Below are 20,402 nucleotides of genomic sequence, written 5' to 3'. Positions count from 1 at the left end.
TAAAGTCTTAGTAATTTTTTGAAATCGCTCTCCTACTTCTTTAAAGAATCATGAGAAACAGCTGCTCTGTTTGGATGCTCTGTAAATGTGTATATTGGTTTTGATAAAGGCAGTAAGTCCTATTATATTTATTACTTAGCTTATAACCATTTAAATTCTGCCTCTGGTTCTCATATCATTCCTTAAGCAAATGGACTGAGAATCAGATGATAGAAACTTATTTGTCTTATTGTAACCCTCACTTTCACATAGTTAAGCCTGATGTCTTTTAAATTTTTTTCTCAATTATTAATAATTTCTTAGCATCAAGGCTAAGAAAATATAAACCAAGGGGCATAAATTAACACTTTTTACAGAGATTTATTTGAACCAGTTATTAAATCAGTAGCATATTTTGAACCCCAGTCAGAACTATGAAGGATAAAAAGGGAAATAATATGACTTAACTAAGTTGTTGTTGTTATTGTTTAACTCACTGTTTTGATGGCTCTCATGGCTCTAATGACAAATGACTGTAAACTGGAAGTGAATTATAGGATTAAACTAAATAGTGTCAGAGAAAATATATACAAAAGACTTTATAAATGAACCAAATTTTTATTCTTCATGAACTGAATATGTTAAATAATATAGCTAATAGTATGTTTATTAAAACCCAGCACCATCTTTAAAACAGCATGAAGTACTTACTAATGAAAAAAAGCATTATGAAGTGTGTTCAGTTGTGACAATAAACAAATAAGTCTTAAGTTTAATTTTAATACCAAAACTGATTTGGTACTATAAATAAAAATTGTTTGTAAAATCTACACAGACAGTTTTTGTTCCAAGAAGTTCAAGATTGTATTGATAACCAGGTGTTCTTGATTACCGAGTGTCTGCGATCATTGGTGCTTATTTTAACACTGAAGTTAAACTTTTTTTTAGTTAATTGGCAAGGCATTGTGGGAAGCATACTTAGCAAATGTTCTGAACCAAACAAATCAGATGTAGATAAAATCCTTTTGCAAAGAAGTTTTTGCAAAGAAGTAATTTCATGTGGGAAAATTCAAATTAATTTGCCTGTAACAAATTCCTACAAGAAATAAGGGTATTTAAGGAACACTTTTCCTATCATTCTACTGTTATAGAAACAGTACCTAATTTTGTTATTATTTTAAGAAAGGAAATGGTACAGGATAAGTCTCTTAATCAATTTTCTTTAGTTTTAGGTATTTCAGAAATTAAGAATGTTTTATAGGTGCTTCATTTATAAGATTAATAAATTTCCTGAAATTGTTTCCTCATTATAATGCATTTCAGTATTAGATTCTCTCCCTCACTACCACTCCCTTTTTTTTTTTAATAAAGTTGGAAACAAGGTAGATATTTAATTATTTCATGGAGCAGGAGTCTCTCTGTTAGTATAATGCCATGCAAGTTGTGCCCTGCACAAGGACACCTGGCTGAGGCAGTGAATGGGCTTTGAAATCAGCCAGCACTCCAGTCCCCAAGCTGTGTGCCTTGGTATAGGGAAACATTCACCTGGAGGCAAGTTTTTTTTTTTTTCCAGTTCACACAGAGATACAATATGGGCTATAGCTGTACCTTTTTTTCTTCAAAGACATGTTAGAATACTGAACTCTATCGTATTGTAGTCAGATCTCATTCTGAAAGATAGGAATTGCAGAGGTCTTTGTTTTGCTAGCCTCTGTGGCTGTGGCATGTGGGAATCACTGATTCAAATTCTTTTTAACTTGCTGTTTTTTTCTGCCCGAAATGCTTTTCCTTTGGGTGTCTTCATGGTTTCATTCTCTCACCTCCCTGAGGTTTTTGCTCAACTGTTACCTCTCCTTGAGGCCTTCCCTAACCTCTACTTAAAATTGCAACCACCTTTCCCCTCATTCTATGTCTCCCTTCCCCCTTAATTCTTCTCCCTAGTGTTTTTCACTCTGATATACTGTATTTCTTTGTGTTATGAGAGGTTAGGGATTTTCCTGTTTTGTTTTCTGCTATATTCTCACAGCCTGGAATGATGTCAGCCTTATAACAGGACACTCTATTGAATGAATAACAGAATAGAGAATTTCCAGTATACTCGGTAATTTTCTACAAAATTTCCTACTCTAATTATAGATGCTTAGTAAGTATTAAGGGATGATGATAGAGTACAAATTGAAGGCCTGGGTTCTGGAGGTAGACTGCACAGGTTTAAATCCCACCTCTGTTGTTCTTAGAGGCCCATCTTTGTCCATTTTCTAAGTTGATAATACTTAGAACATGCCAAAGACTCTGTAATTTGGTGATAATCAGCTTAATCTAAGGAAAGGAGGGAGGGCAAAGATGTAATATATTCTTTACACATTTATCAAGGAACCACTATTTGTTCCAGGCTTATGGAACATAAAGAGGATAAGACATGATTCCTATCTTAAGGAAGCTGACAGTCTAATTGGAAAGACATTCATCTAGAGACTCTGATTCATGAGATCACATTTTATTCAAGGGAAAAGAGTATAGTATTATGTGCTCCTTCATAGCAACAATCTTCTGATAAGTTAAGCCTGTTTATTAAGGTCAAAAACATTTCCTGCCTTCACACAGTTTATGGTCAAGATGAGGAGAAAGCAAGTCACTATCCTCATGAATTTATTATCAAAAATAACTTTATAATTAGATATTACAAGTAAAATACAAAACTTTGGGGTAATAAAAATTTTCCAGCTTTGAGATATAGAAATGGGGGGTTTCATATCAGTCTTGTTTTAAACTTATTCTTTATAACCTAAAATTTATAAACATTTTCTAACTTTTCCTTCACATTTTAGATTATACCATTTTACATTTATTCAGTCACGATTGTTCAGACTAACAGAGATGGCTAAGATGGAGAGGGGTGAACTTTTAGTACAGAAGTAGGTATGAGAGCATAATGACCTCTGGAATAGAACCTGCTGATTTTACCAGCCTTTCTTTTAAAACCCATTTTTCTTATGGAATATCCATAATTATGTTTGAGCTCTTGAGTATTATATAAATCTGTAGTACTTGTAGGCTTGTATATAATTATGACTAAAGACAGTATTAATATTTTTGTGTTTTCTTGGCTAATTTAATCTGTTTAAGGGCAATCCTTATTGAAATGCAGGTCAGGTTCTTATTTTCATTGTGAATAATTAAAGAAGAGAACTTTCTTTATCTCTAGTACCTCTTAATTCTCCTTTATAATAGACTCTCTTTTATAAAGAACATGAATATTATCACTCTTTTCCTTTTTCAGAATCTGATATTGACGCTGCCACTGCAATGATGCTTTTAAATACTTCTATAGAACAAGGAATTTTGGAATGTAAGCAATCACACTTTTCTTTTTAAAATACATTTTTTGTGAGTGTCTTTCAAATGTCATTTTTTTTTTTTAATATTTATTTATTTGGCTGCTCCAGGTCTTAGTTGCGGCACACGGGATCTTCGCTGTTTCATGCAAGTTCTTTTAGTTGCAGCATGTGGGCTCTTTAGTTGTGGCATGCGGCGTCTTTCAGTTGCGGCATGTGGGATCTAGTTCCCTGACCAGAGATAGAACCTGGGCCCCCTGCATTGGGAGCACGGAGCCTTAACCGGGGAAGTCCCTCAAATGTCATTTAGGATGCAAAATATTAGTGTTGCAGGCAGAATTACTTCTTCCTAACTAGATTGTGTTTTCATCTGAATAACTTAGTTTCTGTTTTATTATATTTCTTTTAATTTATGTGAGCAGTTGAGAGATCGAGGCTAATGCTGTGATAGATCTTGTTACATTGACTAAGAAATGAAGAAATAAATAGCATACTTAGAAATTAAGCTTGAAGATTTAAAAGTAAAAATGAAAGCTATGAATAAGAAAACATAGAAAAGTATGTTTATAACCTTGAAATGGAAAAAGCCTTTTTTGAGATGAGGTACAAAATGCGAAATCCATAAAAGCTGTGTAAATTTAATTAAACATCAAAATTTTAGAGTTCTGACAACAGCAGATATCTTTAAGCATAACACTGGGACAACATATTTCTTCACTTTATATACAGACAAAGGAATAATATTGAGTATACATGTGTATATAAAAAAGATTTTATAAGTAAGAAATAAGGAAACAGTTCAACAGAAAAGTCAGCAAAATATATGAATAGGTGGGCCTCAGAGGAGGAAATATATAGATGGACAACACACGTTTGAAAAGATGCGGCTTCTCTAGAAATCAGGGAGATACAAAATGAAACGATATTGATACTATCTTTTTGTCCATGAGATTATGAAAAATTAAAATGATTGATAATATTAGGGGTTAAGTATAGGAAATGGGTATTGTCATACACTGTAGAATATAAATTGGTACAACCATTTTGGAAGGCAGTTTGGAAATACCAATTAAAACTTAAAATGTGTATATTCTTTTACTTATTAATTATATTTCTTGTTACCTCTCCTAGAAAAATATTGTGTATGTGTAAGAAAAGGCTTGTGGATGGATTTTCATTGCAGTATTATTTGTAATAGTGGAAAACTGGCAACAACCTAAATATCAATAAGTAAATGGTTAGCTAACCAGTGGCACATTGATATTGAGGCATTCTGTGCAAGCAGCTCAAAGTAATTATATTGTCCATGGAAAGGTCAAGACATACCATTAAGTGGTTTAAAAATGTTTCACATTAATACCTACAGGATGATATGGTCTGCATAAAATTTGAAAACCCACAAAACATTACCAATCTAAAGCACTTATTCAGGAGTGATGTAGTAGTTTTAAATGGCCTGTTTCTGCAATCAAATGCATTTGATTTATTGATGGAAGCTTTATTTTCCACAGGTGAGAAGCCTCTTCCTCTTAAAACAGCAGTGCAAAAAAAAAGGAGTTATAGCAATGCATTTAATCATTCCAGTGCTATGCGATTACACGAGAGTGATTCTTTAGCCACCAGCATTGATCCAAAAGAAGACCACAATTACAGTGCAAGTAGCATGACAGCACAGCGTTGTGCATCCAGGTCTAGTGTGTCTTCCCTGTCTTCTGTGGATGAGGTATATGAATTTATCCCAAAGAGTAGCCATGTAGGAAGTGATGGCAGTGAAGGATTTCACAGTGAAGAAGATACAGACGTTGATTATGAAGATGATCCTCTTGGAGACAGTGGCTATGCATCACAGGCTTGTGCAGATACCTCTGAAAAAGGGCAGCCAGACAAAAAGATGCGAAAACAGTCGTGTCAAGAAATTGATGAGGAGCTCAAAGAGGCAGCTGGATCTCTGCTCCACCTTGCTGGAATTCGTACATGTCTAGGTTCCCTAATAAGTACTGCAAAGACACAAAATCAAAAGCAGCGGAAAAAATAGAAATACTTATTAGTGTGAAATTATTTTTAAATGTGGCAATACTCTTCTACTTAATTCTTTACAAGGGATATCAAAGCCATAATGGACTTCTTTTGTTTCAGGGTGGGGGAGGGGTGCTAATTACCTGTTTATTTCTAAACATTTTTGTTTTTTAAATTTTTATTAAATAATTGCTGTTAGGATCATGCCCAATCATAAATATGATGTGAAGTCCTAAAAGCATAATTTCTGTGATAAGTGTGATAAGATTTGGAAATATTATGTAAAAAAAATCCCCAGCCTCTGTCTTAAACTTGTAGGGAAAATCTTTTATTCTATTAATGTGTCCAAATATATGAATTGGCAACTCTGTAACATATTTTTTTCATTTTCTCTTCCAATCTGTAATTAATTATAGTTGCTGATCCAGCTAAAAATTTTGCTGCTTTCTTTCTCACATACTCCTCTCTTGACACAATGCAATCCAGTAGGATGAGATTTCAATTTTTTATTTTGTCTTAGTTTTTGTTTTTAATTATTTTTTGTTGACACATGAACAAAGTTGAATATAAATTGGAAAAGATCCTAGATGTCTAGAAAGTTCCTTTTGGATACATAGGCAGTACAGCAAAAATTCTAAGATTTAGAAAAGGCAATTTTGTGATGTAATTTCATTTAAGAACCCTGTAATTCCTACTACTGTATTATCTTTGAAATTTTTTAACTTCCCAGATATTGCATAGCATTTATTGGAGCCATTTCTTCTTTCCCAAAGTGCTTTGCAACCATTGTTTGAATTTTAGCCACTAACTGTCTTTGTTGAGGAGAAACTATCCAATGAGAGGATATAGCCGTAGAGTGTATTAGGAAGTTAACACCCATTTTGGCACACTTCTGCAATAAGAGGATCTTTCATTTGCTTGTTAAATGTCCTGCATTCTGAGAATCTTGTAGTACGAATGGAGTGTAATCTAATATAAACACTTTGAATACGTATTACTTATGTTATCGTAAATAAAGGTAGATCATTTAGGAAAAAAATTCTGCCCAAACTTTGTATGAATTAAATTTGTATGTGCACCCAGTTAAGGTAAAGGATTTAACAAAACTATAGAGACAAAATGCCTTCGTGGATTTCAAAATTCGTATAAAATTAAATCTTATATAATACATCCTTTTGAGGAGGCAGTGTAATACCTATTATGTGCCATTAAATCCATGCTAAAAGATTTTGTTACTGTTCGAAATGTGTATTGACCAAGGCCTTTTTCAGTATTTGAACAAATCTGCTTGTATGATACATTTTTTCATATCATTTATATAATGTGACTATATCATTCAAAAGGAACAGGGATACTAATAAAACTCAACTTATTCACTATATATTTTTTTACAATGGCAGGAGCAACTTTCCAAAAGTTCAGTCTTATCTCATGCTACATCCTGTTTCATAGACAATGACCTTGTTTTCATTTTCTGATAATTTCATATATACATATACATACACACATATACGTACATACACACATAAGCTCACGATTTTGGTTTGTTACTTTCAGCTACTTCTATGACAATAAAGCATTTTCTTGGATTTTTTTTAAACAAATATTTTTAACTTGTAGAGTTTATTTGGGCAAAACTGAAACGAGAAGCATAATGAAAACGTCTTTTTCAGTTGGCAAGACTTTAAGCCAGGGATAACAACATTAATATTACGTGTCCTGTTCCCATGTTAATTGTAATTGAACCTGGATAGCCACATTTATAGAATCGGTGCTGTTGAAAAATAGTAATCTTTCAATGTGTTGATAATGAATAAGTGTGCAGGATGAGGTATTGGATTTTTTTGTTCTTCGTATATGTCACATCTGCTACAGAAAATGGCTAACCCAAGTTAACATCTTTTACTGTAGACAGTGCTTATAACACCAGAAATTGTTTTTACCATGGTATAAGTAGTACCGAGATTATAAAAATCATTTTAATAACAAAATGTTTTTAAGCTATTTACTGTGGCCCTCTGTATAGACCTTATTAACAGTGTTTTAATGATCTGGTTCTAATTTATCTTGTTCAGCTGAAATTCTGTACCGCAAATGTTCTGTCTGGTTCCAGTCCATTAGATAATTAGTATTTGTGAAGTAAAGGAAAGTAAGATAAGGAGGGGGAAAGTCCTTCCCAGTTCAAATAGAGATCTTCAAAGTTATTTTTGTTTTAATATAAATAACAATAACTCTTTAAACTTGATTTTCTCTCCCTCTTCATTGTACTCTTCCCACAAATTTAAAAGTTAAAAGTTCTGTTCATCACTAGCAAGGTCAATAAACTTTCACACTAAAACCTAACAGGAAGAAGTTATAGGATATTTTATATTGAATTCTTATATAGAATTCAGTGCATCACTTTCCATGTGCTGATTTACCAAGGCAGTTATTTTTAAGGTGAAGAACCTTTTTAGTTATGGTCCACCATTAATACTTCCATAGACATCCCATTCCTCAGGTTTGTTGAGATAAAAACATAGCTAATAACCACCCAGTTAAGGAAAGTCATTTCAAGTCCTATGGACTGGAAATTATTTCTAAGAATATATTACTAGCAAATTTTACTATAATAAAAACAACTTGGCAATCCTGGAGAGATTTTATATTTTAAAACTGTGACTTAAACTAACATATAATTTGCCTTGCATCAATATAAATTGTTACAACCGATTCCAGTTTATAATAGATCCCTAGTAGAAGTTTTAACAGTTAATCTTCATCTTTCACATCCCAAATAGAATCAGTGTTTCATGAATATGTATTTTTGAAATTGATTTGTGCAATATATTACTAAGTTAGTTCATGTTTTATTTTACTTTTCAAATTCAGAGAAAGAAAGTATTACATGGAGAAGCTAATTATTGGTGGATCACCTCCTTTTCTCCACCTTTGAGCCTTTCATGTCCTCCTTGTAACCAATGTGACTTCTCTTAACTCAGATTCCTTTGTATATAGTAAAGTTTAGAATATATATATTTTTTCTTTTGCTACTTTCTGAGGCATTATGTAAAGTGTCATACTGGGTCGTCAGTTAAATATATGTTAGCACGAATTCAAAACTAGAGAAAGTTTTAAGGGGGGAATGTGTGTGTCTTCGTAGACCAGGAGGCCTTTCCCAGCAATTTAAGCAACAGGTGTGAATACTTCACAAAGCTGTGAAGACTATTGTCTTAAATACTACAGTAACTTAACAACCTTTTGTGAAGACCATAGCATTTAATTAAGAAACTTTGAGGCTTTCTAGTTTACATATATTTTATAGTTTTTTGTTAGTTTGAAATGTTATATAAGCTTTGATTTAAACAAAGTTTGCTTTAGTATGTTAATGATGTAGTCAAAATATTTATTGAAAGACAAAGTAGAGTATTTTAATGTTATACCTGCCATTTTTTTAAAAGCACATTTTTTGCATCTAACTGCCAGTGCCATTGTCAAAACTTGTTTTTAAAATTGTTGTACATTTCTTATTAAACTAAGTGCTTAATTTTAAAGTATTATGTTGCCATTACATAGTGTATAAAAATGTATAATTGCCAATTCATTGTAACTATTATTTATTTTTAAGTGAAAGAATGCTGATTCAAGAAATTTGAGTTATTAAACTGTCCTTATCCTCTTTTCTAATGTAGCATAAAAATTACCGAGTTTGAGTTATAATTGCCAGTAAGTAGATGACCAGTCCAAGTGTACCACTTCTCAGTTGCCAGTCTTTGCTCATATTAAAAACAACTTAACAAATGTTTAGTTTTTGTATCTAATCTCTGATTATTAAATTGTTTATAAAGTTTATTTTTACCAAAGAGATGCAATTCATTATGATAAAGTATTACAGAATAAACCTTGTTTTATAACGTACTTGTACTTTCTCTCTCCTTTGGGGGTTGGTAGTGTAGATGTGTAGGTGGTTCATACTCCTACACTGACACACTCTTTCTATTCCAGTGTTACAAAGTTGGAGTCATGCAGATGAAGAATAAAAGTTTTAATTTCAGAATTTTTTAAAGGCTATTTTTTGAAAGTATTCTTTTTCCTGGTTTTTATATGTCATCTTGATCATTGAAAGCTAAAATAGTGTGAATTACATTATTCTCTTCCTGAAGTTGAACTTTTCCTGTTCGTATATATAATGAGATGTTTTGAAATATAACTAAGAAAAATTGAGTAGAATATGTAATTATTAAGGTTTATTTCTGAGAATTCCCTGGTGGTCCAGTGGTTAGGACTGTGCACTCTCACTGCTGAGGGCCTGGGTTCAGTGCCTGGTCAGGGAACTAAGATCCCACAAGCCACACGGCACGGCCGAAAAAAAAGACTATTTCTAAATACAGTTGACCCTTGAACAACGTGGAGGTTAATTCACATATAACTTATAGTCAGCCCTCTGTATCTTCAGTTCCTCCATAAAGGCAGATTCAACCAACTGTGGACTGTGTAGTATTGTAGTACTTACTATTGAAAAATATCCAAGTATGAGTAGACTCTCGAAGTTCAAACCCACCTTACTCAAGGGTCAACTGTACAGTAGTTTTACTTCAAAAATACCCACAATAATCACCTGTTAAAAATTGGGCATCCATTGTAAAATGGAATAATCTACAGCCACTACTTTGATTTTAATTTCCCCTGTCACTTCTTTGAAGTTCTGTGCTGGTCATTTAAACGGTAGTATCTACCTAGAGTTGCGTATTCAAAATGAGTTGGTGAGACAGCCATATTGATTTTAAACTCCCTTTGAAATCCAGATTCATTTAAAAGTAGCCATTTGGGATTCATGTATTTGTCCCTTTAAAGAGAATCTTATTCTCACTGTTAGATTCACCACTTTCTCGCTCATACAAGTTCTGAGCTAGTATAATTTTTATAGACCATTTTTAGAAAAATATTAAAATATAGGTTAAAACATGTTTAGTCTTTTCCTCAAGAATTTCAGGACATGGATCTTTGTTTTTTTGTTTTTGGGGAAATGAAGCTAGCAAAATACAAAAATTTAGATATAAAAGTGTTGAGAATCTTTAAGAATGAAAATAATTACTAATCTTAGAAATAGCCATATTAATATGCTCCATGAAATTTTAAGTAGAGGAATGTTTAGACGCTGTCATCCTCTAAATTAAAATAGCCATGTGCTACACAGAGAATATAACTTATATTTAAGGATAGTTTGTGTTCCAAAGATTGTTGGAAAACTAGAAACACTCTTCAGTGAACTCCAGAGCAAGTTATGTACCTCATAATATAGTGGATAAACAACAATCCCCTCTTAACTGAAAGTGATTCTTACACAGAAATTTTGTTTAGGTGGATTTTCTTCCATTATAGATTTTCCTTAACCGTGAGGTTTTGGTTCAAGTAAATACTTAACAAATCCACCTTGTTGGGAAATTTTAATAATAGAGGAAACTAGGAGTTGTGCAGGAAAGAAAGATTGTAAAAATTATTAATTTAGGGGAGATTTAAGAACCTGAAGCAAAATTGCTATCTGCTGGTTGAGAATTTGAAATAGAGACTGCAGCCAGATTAAAGTACTCTGCAGTCGGGAATTCCCTGGTGGTCCAATGGTTAGGACTTGGTGTTTTAAGCGAGGCTAAATAAAGTGCTCTGCCATGGAACTAAATTCATACGATAATCCTGTATATTGAGACGAATTGACAAGAAGTTGCACACCCTTTGTGAACTGAACATCTTTTCACTGAAGTATTTCAGTGCTTAATCCCAAGCACTGGGTTTTAAGTGTTGGACATACAATACACACTAAGAAGAAAAATAGACAGTCCCTCTCAAAAATGTAAACACAATTGTGAATTGTGGTGATTGCCATGAAAGAAGAAAATAAGGAGCTCTCAAAATATATAACATTTAATCTGGGGTTTCAGGGGAGGTTACCCTGAGGAATGTAATTTAAGCTGAAATCTGAAAGAAGCAGGTAATTTTGGAATGAAAGCATGGCAAATTCTTCTGGGCAAGGATAATAGCATTCACTAAGAGCCCTGTGATTGGAGGAAACATGAGATTTTCAGTGAAGTAACAGGCTAGTCTTACAAAGCAAAAGAGCTGGGGCCAAACTTTGCAAAGCCACGTGAGTCAAATTAAAGATTTGGGCTTTTATTTTAAGTACGTAGGGAAGCCGATGAAGGTGTATGTGGTTTAAGAAATCACCCTAACACTTTGTTTATGGGTTTTTTCCCCCAGTTTTATTCCATGACTTGGTTTTCTCCCCCCTTTTTTTTTGTATTGGAATATAGTTGATTTACAATGTTTCAGGTGTATAGTAAAGAGATTCAATTATATGTATATAACTGAATATATATATATATACACACACACTTTACAGATTCTTTTCCATTATAGGTTATTACAATATTTTGAATACAGTTCCCTGTGCTATACAATAGGTCCTCATTGTTTCACCCTGACACTTTGACTTGCAGCCATAATGAAGTAACAGGGTCAGATTTAAGCTCCTCTGTAAACAACCAGAAAACTGGGCAAAATATATGAAATATTTTTGACGCGATCAATAAGAGTGATACAATTCTAGCCAGATTAATTAATGGGGAAACATAAAAAGGACACAAATTAGCAAAATCAGAAATGAAATGAGACATAAGGACAGATCCTACAGGTATTAAAAGGATAATAAAAGAGTACTATTAAGACCGTTAAGCCAATTCATTCAACTTAGATGAAATGAACAAATTTTTCTGAAGTATAATTGACCTACAATATTATATTAGTTTCAAGTGTACAGCATAGCATGGTGATTCAATATTTTTATACATTACAAAATGATTACCACGATAAGTCTAGTTACCATCTGTCACCATACAAAGTTATTACGATATTACTATATTCCCTATGCTGTACATTACATCCCTGGGACTTATTTTACAGCTAAAGTTTATACCTCTTAATCTCCCTCACCTATTTCACTCATTTATTCCATCGCACCTCCCCTCTGGCAACAACCAGTTTGTTCTATATACGTATCTATGAATCTGTTTCTGTTTTGTTACATTTGTTTTGATTTTTAGATTCCACATTTAAGTGAAATCATACTGTATTTGTCTTTGTCTTATTTCATTTAGCATAATACACTTTAGGTCCACCCATATTGTTACAGGCTGCAAGATTTCATTTTTTATGGCATATATATATAGATAGATAGGTAGATATTTATGTGTGTGTGTGTGTGTATGTATGTATATATTCCACATCTTTATTCATCTATCAGTGGACACTTAGGTTGCTTCCATATCTTGGCTATTTTAAATAATGCTGCAATGAAATTAGAGATTAATATATGTTTTTGAATTCGTGTTTTTGTTTTCTTCAGATACCCAGAAGTGGAAATGCTGGATCATGGTAGTTCTAATATTTTGAGGAATCTCCATACTGTTTTCCATATTGGCTGTACCAATTTACATGCCCACAAATAGCACAAGGGTTCCTTTCATCTACATCCTTCCCAACACCTGTCATTTATTGTCTTTTTGATAGTAGCTTTTCTGACAGGTGTAAGGTGGTATCTCTCTGTGGTTTTGATTTGCATTTCCATTATGATATTGATGTTGAGCACCTTTTCATGTGTCTGTTGCCATCTGTATGTCTTCTTTGGGAAAATGTCTATTCAGATTCTCTACCCATTTTTCAATCAGGTTGTTGGTTTTTTTGATGTTGACTTGTATGAGTCCTCTACATTTTGGATAGTAATCCCTTATCAGTTATATCATCTGCAAATATTTTCTTCTATTCAGAAGGCTGTTTTCTCATTTGTTAATAGTTTCTTCACTGTGCAAAAGCTTTTTAGTTTGATGTAGTCCCTTTTGTTTATTTTTGTGCTTATTTCCCTTGCCTGAGGGGAAGAATATTGCTAAGACAAGTGTCAAAGAGCGTATTACTAAGCTTTCTTCTAAGAATTTTATGGCTTCAGGTCTTACATTTAAGTCTTTAATCCATTTTGAGTTTATCTTTGTATATCGTGTGAGAAAGTAGTCCAGTTTGATTCTTTTGCATGTAGCTGCCCAGTTTTCCCAGCACCATTTATTGAAGAGGCTGTCTTTTCCCCATTGTGTGCTCTCGATTCTTTGTCATAGATTAATTGATATTATAAGCATGGGTTTATTTCTGGGCTCTCTGTTCTCTTCCACTGATGTATATGTCTGTTTTTGTGCCAGTACTATACTGTTTTATTTACTGTAACTTTGTAGTATACCTTGAAATCAAATAGCATAATACTTCCAGCTTTGTTCTTCTTTCTCAAGATTATTTTAGTAATACAGGGTCTTTTGTGTTTCAGTTCAAAGTACTTGTTTTAGTTCTGAGAAAAATGCATTGGTATTTTGATAGAATTGCATAGAATCTGAAAAATTGCCTGGGGAATCCAGTCATTTTAGCAATATTAATTCTTCCAGTCCATGAGCATGGAATATTTGTTTGTGTTATGTTCAATTTCTTTCATCAATGTCTCATAGTTCTCCCAGTACAGGTCTTTTACCTCCTTAGTTAGATTTATTCCTAGGTACTTTATTCTTTTTGATGTAGTTATAAGTGTTGGCTGTAGGTTTGTCATATATGACTTAATAAAAGTCGTATGTTCAGTTATGTTCCTTCTGTACCCACTTCACTGAGAGTTTTTATCATAAATGATATTGAATTTTGTCAAAAGTTTTCTGCATCTATTGAGATGATCATATAATTTTTATTCTTCAATTTGTTAATATGGTGTATCACATTGATTTGAGATATTGAACCATCCTTTCATTCCTGGGATAAATCCCACTTAATCATGGTGTAGGATCCTTTTAATGTATTGTTGAGTTCAGTTTGTTAATACTTTGTTGAGGATTTTTGAATTTATGTTCCTGTGTTGGCCTGTAATTTTCTTTTTTTGTAGTACCTTTGTCTGGTTTTGGTATCAAAGTGATGTTGGCCTCAAAGAATGAGTTTGGAAGCATTCCTTTCTCTTCAATTTTTTGGAATAGTTTGACAAGGATAGTTGTTAACTCCTTTAAATATTTGGTAGAATTCACCTGTGAAGCCATCTGAAACGTCCTGGACGTATGCTTGTTGGGAGTGTTTAAATTATTGATTCACTTTCATTAGTGATAATCAGTCTGTTCATATTTTCTATTTCTTCCAGATTCAGTCTTGGGAGGTTATGCATTTCTAGGAATCTGTTCATTTCTTCTAGGTTGTCCATTTTATTTGTGTATAATTGTTCATAGTAATCTCTTATGATCCTTTATATTTCTGTGGTGTCAGTTGTAAGTTCCCTTTCATTTCTGATTTTGTTTATTTGAGACTGTTCTCTTTTTTCCTTGATAAGTCTGGCTAAAAGTTTATCTATTTTGTTTATCTTTTCAAAGAACCAGATCTTAGTTTTCTTCATCTTTTCTATTGTCTTTTAGTCTCTATTTCACTTATTTGTGCTATGATCTTTATTACTTCTTTTCTTCTAACTTTGGGTTTTGTTTGTTCTTTTTCTAGTTCCTTTAGGTGTAAGTTTAGGTTATATTAGATTTTTTGTTTGTTGAGGTAGGCTTGTATCACTATAAACTTACCATAAATAATATATAATATAATATACATACAATGTATATACATACCATAATGCATACCATATTTTGTTTACCTATTCATCTGTTGATGAACATTTGAGTTGTTTCTACCTGTTGGGTCTTATGCATAATGCTGCTGTGAACATTGGTGCACAAGTATCTGTTTAAATACCTACTTTCAATTTTGGTGGGTATATACCTAGAAGTAGAATTACCAGATGATATGACAATTCTGTGTTCAGTTTTTTTGTGGAACCATGATACTGTTTTCTACAGCAGCTGTACCCTTTTACATTCCCACAGCAATGCTCAAATGGTCCAATTTTTCCATATCCCCTCCAACACTTGTTCTTTTCTTCCTTTCTCCCTCTCTCTCTCATAATAGTAATCCTAAATCATCCTAATGGAGGTGAAGTAGGGTGTCTCACACTTTCCTATGTCTTGCAAACAGAGGCACTGGCAATCTTTTCTTCAGAACTATATTTTCAAGGATATTTTTATAGTGGATGACTGTGGAAGGTGGATATAGTGTCTACCTTCAGAGTAGAGGACAGGTTTCTTAGCGGTCCAGCATAATAAAGAGAATGGCTCACTTTGGGGCAAAGGTCAGACACATTTGCTTGCAGCCTTTATAAAATATTAGGGTTTCCTAAGCAGCATTCACCTGGGCTGCTCTGCACAGCCCCATGGGAAAACTGAAACCCAAAGTGACTGTGAAGCTCATGTTGCTTGCTGTACTGTAAGTAATAAATTTCTTTGTCTCTGACCCAGGAGTCTCATGTTTTCTGCCAGCATCCATGAAACTGTAGCAGGTAAGCTTGTTAGCTTGAAAGTACTGTGAAAGCTCACATCCTTCACAGTTCTTGACATTCTTCTGCCTGATAAAAGGCATCTCTGAAAAATCTACAGCAAACATCGTATCGAATGGTGAGAGCCTGACCACTTCCCCTTTAATTATGAATAAGCCAAGGGTGTCCCCTCTCATTACTTCTATATTTTACTGGGCCTCCTCACCACTTTGGTAAGGCCAAAAAATAAAATAGAGGAGGGGCGGGGTGGGATAACTAAAGGGCATAGAGCTTGGAAAGGTAGAAATAAAGTCACCTTTATTTACAGACAACATGATTGTGTATATAAAAAATCCTAAGAAATCTACAAAAGGCTACTAGAACTAATAAATTTAACAAGGCCACAGGATACTAGGTCAAATGATTTATAAAAATCTATTGTACTCCAATATAGTAGCAGCAAACTTCTGGAAGATGAAATATTTTAAAATACAATTTACATTAGTATGCAAGAAATGAAATACAAAGGAGAAAATTTAACAAAACATGTGCAAGACCTGTGCAAAGAAAAGTATAAACCCTAGCTGAGAGAACTTAAGAACATCTAAATAAATGGACAGATACACTGTGTTCATGGATCCAAAGACTTAAATATTGTTAAGATGTCAATTCTCTCCAAATTTATCTACACATGCAATTCAGTCCCAATCAAAATCTAGCAGGTTCTTTTGAGGAAATTGGCATGCTGATTCTAAAATTTATATGGAAATGCAAATGACTTAGAATAACCAATAGCATTTTTAAACAAGAGTTGACTGGCTTATACTACCTGATTTCAAATTTCACTATAAAGTTATAATAAACACAGTATGGTTTAATACATATATTTCAATGAAACAGAATAGTCCAGAAAGAAAATCCACACATATATGAGCAGTTGATTTTTGACAAAGGTGCCAAGTTAATTCAAAGAACTAGGGATAATTTTTTTTTTTTAATGGTGCTGGACAATCGTATATACATGTGGAAAATGATGAATCTTGACTTATCTCTCACCATACATGAAAATTTATTTAAAATCAATATAATTGACCTAAATGTTAAAGCTAACAGTGTAAAACTTTTAGAAGAAAACACAGAGGAAAACCTTTTTGACTTCAGAGCAAGCAAAGATTTCTTAGATAAAACACACGAAACACAAACCATAAGAGAAAAAAATTTTTAAACTGATCCTCATCAAAATTAAAAACTCTTGCTCTCTGAAAGACACCATTAAGAAAATGAAAGAGTGGGTTTGTGCCCCGGTCCGGGAAGATCCCACATACCGTGGAGCGGCTGGGCACGTGAGCCATGGCCGCTGAGCCTGCGCGTCCGGAGCCTGTGCTCCACAACGGGAGAGGCCACAGCAGTGAGAGGCCCACATACCGAAAAAAAAAAAAAAAAAATGAAAGAGCAAACAACATACTGGGAGAAAATATTCACAACATGTATATCTGACAAAGGATTGTATTCAGAATATTAAAAAAAAACTCCTACAAGTCAATATTAAAGAGACATAAACCGAGTAAAAAACAGGTAAAGATTTGAACAGACTGTTAACCCAAAATATATATGAATAGCAGAAAAATAGCAAAATATATATGAATAGCAGACCACAGAAAGATGCTCAACATCATTAGTCATCAGAGAAATGCATACTAAAACCCCAATGAGATACTACTACACATGCAATAGACTGTCTAAAATTAGAAGGATTGACAATACAAGTGAATTTAAAAATGTGAAGCAATTATAAATCTCATGGTTGCTGGTGGGAATATAAAGTAACACAGACACTTTGAAAAACAGTTTGGCAGTGTCTTATAAAGTTAAACATACACTTATTATATAGCCCAGTGTACTAGTCTATTAGGGCTGTTTGCTACAATAAACTGCCACTGACTGGATGGCTTAAGAAACATACATTTATTTTCTCACAGTTCTGGAGGTAAGAAGTCCAAGATAGAGGTGTGGGCAGGGTGGGTGGAGTGAGAGCTAAAACACATACACAGACATTGGGGAGAAAAGCTCCTTGACCTTCTAACTCGTTTTAGCAAACCAAAAATAAGTTGTCCTATTTGAACTGCAGAGTAAAGGAGTTAATAAAAATTTGTTAGTAAGGAACAGATGAGAAGCTGAAATACATTCAACAGATTCTATTACTTTCAGAGCTGAGAGTTGAATAAAGACACCTCAAGTCAGACGGATGGCTCCCATACAAAGTATGAGATGGATTGGAGAGAAAGAAATATTCTCTGAGGAGGGTTGGGTGGGTGTGGAAAATCAGTTGCTGGGAGTTCAATGGTTTTTTAATTTTAATTAAATTAAGAACTACCTGAATCTGATCTAGTCATCTATGAAGTGTATTATCTGGAATGCTATAACTACTACTTAATGAGTGTTTTCTACTTGACAGGCTTGGCAAGTACTAAGCCAAGCATTTAGATATTGTTTGTTATTTCATTTAATCCTCATATCAACTCTTTGAGGTTAATGAGGTAATGTTATTTATAGACAAAGAAATCCACACTCAAGGAGCTTAAATTGCCAATAGTTACACCATCTAGTAAATGGTTAAAAAAAACCAAGCCTGGTTCCTAAATTTGTGCTTTAACTACCCGGCTTTTCTGCCTCTAGTTTATAGGACCAGCTAAGCACAAGAAGAATGATTGGCGTTTTATTCATTTATTCAACAAATCTTTGCCAAGGCCCTCGTGGTTCTGCAGTGAGCAAAACAGATGAAAGTCTCTGCCCTCATGGAGCTTACATTCTAGTGGGAGGAGACTGGCAAAATAAAAATTTGAAACAAAATACCGGAAGTGATAGTGCTATGAAGAAAAACAGGGGAGGAAGAGGAGAGGTGACAGCTGCTGTGTGGTCAGGCCACCCAAGATGGTTGTCCTCTTGCTCTCTGCACATCCCCTGCTCAAGCAGTGTGTTCTTCACCTATATCCTAGTCACATGACTGGTCTTCCTACATACTTGCCCCCGGCCCAGCTAGTGATTGTTCTAACTTTAGATCAGACCGTCTCCACAGGGATAACTTATCAAAGGGGTGATGAGGGGCATCCCCCTCTGCCAGTTTCCCTAGTAACCAATGAGCCAACATGATGTCATTTCCCCTATAACTGGTAACCTCCCCCTCCCACCAAGAGCGGAGACTGCCGCCATGTCCTGCCAACTGTCTGCTGCACACGGTGGGGCGTTGCTCCAGGACCTTGTTTCAGACGTGTAAGCTCCCCAATCCATGAAACCATAGATGTCTCTGTTGCTGACTCCAGGCTCTTTCTCCGATCTTGAAACTAGGCAAGTACAGGGCTTGCAGGCCTGCGGGGTGCAGCCCAACAGTTGCTGTTTTAGATGGGGAGGACCTCTTACCTAGGTGGCTCTGAGCAGGGATTAGAATGATGTGCGGGAGCAACATACACAAATACCCAGAGGAAGGGAACAGTGAAGGCTAAAGTAGAGGCTGCAGCTATTTAATGCTTTTACAGCATTAGCAAGAGGAATGGCTATTAGCCTGGAGCATCCAGAGCAAAGGAAAGACTGGTGGGAGCTGAGGCCTGTGAAGTATTCGGGTACCAGGGGCCATGTCTTGCAGAGTTCTGTGGCCACCACAGTAAGAACTTAGAATCCAAGATCTGCGCCTAATGTAATCAAATTACTGATATTTTTCTAAGGATCACTACCACACTTTGAGATTTAGAGATTGTCCATAGCAAAGCTTAAATCCAAAATCTTAATTAAATACCTTCAGACAAAACAGGGCATCCTCTACATGATCACCTGTTACAGTTACCCTTCAAGCCAAAATAACTCCAAAACCAAGAAATGTATGTAAATCCAGGAAGTTAAGATAGTAGTGGTGGAAAAAAAAAAAAAAAGATAGTAGTGGTGTTTCTCTAAACTGGCACATATATTACTGTATCTTATTAACAAGTTGTTTCATAGGGTAAAAATCTTACCTCTTCTCATTATTATAAGGCTACATTACTGCAAAGTCTATTAAAATACATCATTATTACTTTTAAATATAATTGGATCTAAGCCACCCAAGTTTTTTATGGCATTAAGGGAATAGAGAGGAATAATTTTATAATTAGCCTATCTGAGAGGTTTCATTAAGTAATTCAAGCATTCCCTTAAGATCTTGTTTACAGTATTAAATCTCTTAATAAGTAGAGTAAAAGTAAATATAAAACTGAATCTTGATCAAATTATAGCACTGTCGGTTCTACAACAGCCTAATTCACTGTTACCAAGTAAACACTTTAAGAACCGAGATGTTTGGTATCTTTCTAGTCAAATGAGCAAGAACCATGTTGCAGCAGAATTTGCCCCTCACATCTATTAAGATTTCATTTAAAAGAACTCCCACCCACTTTCTGCTTTCACTTACACACCAATCTGAATTCTTAAAGGAAATTGTATTACAAATGAAATTGGTTTTTCCTGAAAATCAGTGTTTGATGATAATTCTGAGACTAAATATTTCCTTGTAACTTGATTCTGTGTAAATACTATCTCTCCCTTCTTTTAGATGTATTCTCCCCAGGAAATGTATGGTCAGCTTGAATTCACTTTAAGAAAAATGTTGATTATTCAAATGAGAAATTGCAACATTCAAACACTTGCAGCCAGCTCTT

At 34.1% G+C, this 20,402-nt stretch overlaps 1 protein-coding gene across 9 annotated transcripts in view; it reads left to right on the top strand.

Annotated features, from left to right (window-relative positions):
• Window positions 1-15,695, top strand: part of FOXN2 (forkhead box N2) — a 61,761-nt gene extending 46,066 nt beyond the window's left edge. For 8 of the 9 annotated variants that reach the window (XM_073791376.1, XM_033838576.2, XM_073791377.1 and 5 more), the window contains 2 exons: window positions 3,260-3,328; window positions 4,826-9,227. In XM_073791376.1, coding sequence (XP_073647477.1) covers window positions 3,260-3,328; window positions 4,826-5,349 — 593 coding nt within the window. In that variant the 3' untranslated portion in view covers window positions 5,350-9,227. Of the gene's footprint in view, window positions 1-3,259; window positions 3,329-4,825; window positions 9,228-12,705 lie in introns of those variants that run through there. The other variant, XM_073791379.1, reaches the window with a different exon arrangement.
• The last annotated feature ends 4,707 nt before the right edge of the window (window positions 15,696-20,402 follow it).

This window comes from Tursiops truncatus, chromosome 14, assembly GCF_011762595.2.
Source record: "Tursiops truncatus isolate mTurTru1 chromosome 14, mTurTru1.mat.Y, whole genome shotgun sequence".
NCBI classification, from domain to species: domain Eukaryota; kingdom Metazoa; phylum Chordata; class Mammalia; order Artiodactyla; family Delphinidae; genus Tursiops; species Tursiops truncatus.
Note: the sequence above shows the minus strand (reverse complement) of the source record. Positions and strands in the feature narration are given on the sequence as shown.